At 41.2% G+C, this 3,363-nt stretch overlaps 1 protein-coding gene across 2 annotated transcripts in view; it reads right to left on the bottom strand.

The window, feature by feature from the left end:
* LOC107730555 (protein Daple-like) overlaps window positions 1-3,363 on the bottom strand; it is a 34,048-nt gene that overhangs the window by 10,588 nt on the left and 20,097 nt on the right. For both annotated transcript variants that reach the window (XM_016541408.1, XM_016541409.1), the window contains 4 exons: window positions 3,011-3,197; window positions 2,678-2,823; window positions 2,396-2,485; window positions 1,970-2,256 (listed from right to left, as the gene is read on the bottom strand). In XM_016541408.1, the coding sequence (XP_016396894.1) occupies window positions 1,970-2,256; window positions 2,396-2,485; window positions 2,678-2,823; window positions 3,011-3,197 (710 nt within the window). The remainder of the gene's footprint in view (window positions 1-1,969; window positions 2,257-2,395; window positions 2,486-2,677; window positions 2,824-3,010; window positions 3,198-3,363) is intronic.

The following is a 3,363-nucleotide window of genomic DNA, read 5'->3' as shown; positions in this document are numbered from 1 at the left end:
AAAAAAACAACATCCCCACCCCCAAGAATGGGTTTTATAAGTAATGTGCCCCACATAATAAATCAATGGATCTCAGCCATGTCTATCTGATTTGCATATGAACACTCCAAACATAAATTAGACAATCGCATGCACATAACGCACAGTGGACGTACAGAGAAAAATGTTAAAGATGCAAAAAATAAAAATAAAAAACCCCAGGGCACACATGGACACTAGTTGCTGGTTATAAGTAAACTATTGCAGGCCGTTTTTGAGCAAACCTTAAGCAATGCAAGTTCACAAGCCACACAGCATAAATCTATCTGATGAAGTTGTCACCTCCATCTGCCTTCCTCCTTCAATCTCTCTGTCTATATGCATGCACTTAATTTGATTATTATTGACTGCAGGCAGCAACTGTGGTCACCTCAGCCCACCTTATTCAGTGTGAGCAACATCACACACATTTCTCATGGCAAGCGCAAAGCTGACTGCATTTCGCTCTGTTTAAAACACATTACTTACTGCAGGATTGCATTCAGAGTCCCGCAGCCCGGTCCCAGGGCCCCCCAGATCATTTATATGACTTGCAAGGTGTGTGTTGTGCGTATGTGTGTGTTTCTTCATTTTGATTTAGCACTGTGAGCCTGTGGTGGTGAGAGTGACAGGAAAATCTATTGTGTTTCTTTCTTTAGCGTTTAGCTCAGAGTGGTATTGGTGCCTAATAAGAGTAGCTTGATGCTTTTTAAAAAAGAAAAAAATCATAATGGTACATGGGAAGAGTAATGATGAGGTAAGCAGCTGTGATGATGATGGAAAGGATGAAGTGTTAGAAATGGCCAATATGCGAAAAAGGCTCGGCGGGGGGGCAGGGAACGATGTTGTCAGATGAGGACCAGAAGCGTAGGCGTCTGGTAATGGATCGTCGAGAGGGCGGCGGCGTCCCCTGAACACGCATTTTCTCCTGGCTCTTGCTCCTGAGAAAGCAGAAACGCTTCGCTGCTGGAGGGGCTGGAGTGTGTGAGGGTTAATGTACAGACAGATACACAGACAGGGAGAGAGAGTTGGGTCAGTGGAAGAGAAGAAATTATGGTTCAGAGATTAAGAAATGGCTACATTTATGATTCATGAAGAATGAAGCCCCGAGGTTCCCTTTGAAGATGATTTTGGCCATGCAATGTAGCATGAAACTAGGGAAAGTATTATTACTTGGAAAGCTGAGAAATGATAGACTGAAATTGGAAATTTACAGCGGGATTAGTTCATTGAGTGGATGTCAGGAGGAAGAAGGTAGTAATTACAGTAACCCTGAAAAAAAAAGAGTCACATGGCACCCCCTAGTGGAAAAGACAGATAGCTGATGCACACTAAAGCTAGTTTACTGCAACTGAAATGTGTTTGAATTCTTTTTGTGCTGATTTCAGCTTTTAGTGCAGACCTGAAGACATTCAGTTGGTGTGAAAGCTGTTTTCTGAACTCGGGACCAAGACCCCAAAGTCACTTTAAAATGGGCATCTTGAGTATGATTCATATGGACTCTAGTGCAGTTCACTATTAATATTACAGCAATTTGGCTTCACTTTAACTATCGCTTTCCCTATTGATGATGCCACTTAACTATTATGGTACAATTTCCTCAGTATATAATTTCCCAGTCAAAAATAATGCAGTTCAGATCTAAAGGGATAGTTAACACAAAAAGCTGTCATCATTTACTTATCCTCATGTCGTTCCAAACCTGTCTGAACTTCTTTCTGCTGTGGAACATGAAAGAAGATATTTTGAAGAATGTTGGTGACCAAACAGTTTTGATACCATTGTCTTCCATTGTATAAGAGGGGGAAAAAAAGACTTAAGAAATTTCTTAAAATATCTTCTCTTGTGTTCCACAGAAGAAAGACATTCAGGGAGAGTAAATGACAGAATTTTCATTTTTAGGTAAACTATCCTTTAAATAATACTTTAGCTCTGTGACAGGATTTCTCACCTCGGCCGTTGAGGGCAGGTGAAAGGGTTGGGGACTGTATATGATTCTCCTCTCCGGAGTGATTGTTCATGGAGTCCACACTGAGACGGGACTGTCTGGGGGGCAGTGGTGGAGGGGGAAGGGGTGGTGCGCTCTCGGGACATTCTATACATGTGGGGATCTCCGGCAGAGGGATGTCTGGAGCGCTTCGGATTCTCTCGCGTGGAGCGTCAGTCCGTTCTCGTTGGCTTTCTTTCTTAGGTTTGATGAATTTCACTATTGCTTTGGCTCCAGCCCAATGCCGGCTCCTGTGTTAGAGAAAAAAGAAATGTCAAAACATCCTTTTGTATTCAAAGTTCATACGAAAAAGAAGTTAAACTTGACAAATAGGCCTAAAAGTACAGTCTATTCTGTCTTGATCGGTACAGATTCCATAGATGGACTCACTTTTTAGGAGTCGGGTCATAGAACTTATACTGGTCCATGATCTTCTCCTCCAATTTCTCCTTCTGTCGTCGTAAAGAATTCAGCTTATCACTGTAAGAGAAAACAATGAACAACAAAAGCATGACAATTTCATCCCAATGAGCTATTTTAATCAACTAATATTTTAATTTGCAATTTCTGTTTTATAGCTTCAACAACACAAGGTTATATTCTTTCCTAGTATCCAGGTTGGCAATCACTGATTAAAAATATGATATGATGTCTCTGTGACACACTGCTCACATGTACTGTTTCTGTTCTTCGTGGTAAAGTTCTTTGCTTTCCATGGTTCTCTCCAGTAGGGTCTGATTTTGTTGGCCGAGCATCTGGATCTGACTGAGAAGATGATGGTTTTCCTCTTCCAAGTTTCCTTTCAAACGGGTTAGCAGCTAAATTGAGAGAAAGAAAGATATCTTAGCGCTTGATGCTAATAATAATCAGTATCAGGGCCAGGAATCAATATCTAGTCTCGCCTGTGATTGTATAATACATCACAGCCATAATAGTCTTGGGTTCTCCACAGAAGCAGATTGTGTATCCAGTATCAGTTATTTCCTTTTACAAGGTCTCTCTCACCTCACAGTGGTTGTCCAGTTTGGTCATTGAGATGTCTAGACCCTGATGCTGCTCTTTCAGTTGGTCGTACCGCGCCTGCCAGCGGTTCAGTTCCAGCTGGGACTCATTCAGAGAGGTCTTCAGTTCTTTGGTCTGCAGTTGCAGGCTGTCATACTCCTGTTTCAGCTGCATGTGTGTCTGCATCAGTCTGCAGGAACATAAACAGAGGCTTAGACCGTATCATTTTATAGAACATTTGCCCTCAATTATGTGTTGCTTATTTTACTTAAATAAAATGTCTAAAATACGTAAGGTACAACCGGCTAAGGCAATAGTATATGATTGCAGAAAAAAAAAATATATATATATATAAT

This window comes from Sinocyclocheilus rhinocerous, unplaced genomic scaffold (assembly GCF_001515625.1).
Source record: "Sinocyclocheilus rhinocerous isolate Xijiao unplaced genomic scaffold, SAMN03320098_v1.1 scaffold609, whole genome shotgun sequence".
NCBI classification, from domain to species: Eukaryota; Metazoa; Chordata; class Actinopteri; order Cypriniformes; family Cyprinidae; genus Sinocyclocheilus; species Sinocyclocheilus rhinocerous.
The sequence above is the reverse complement of the archived record's forward strand: the minus strand, read 5'-3'. Positions and strand labels throughout refer to the sequence as shown.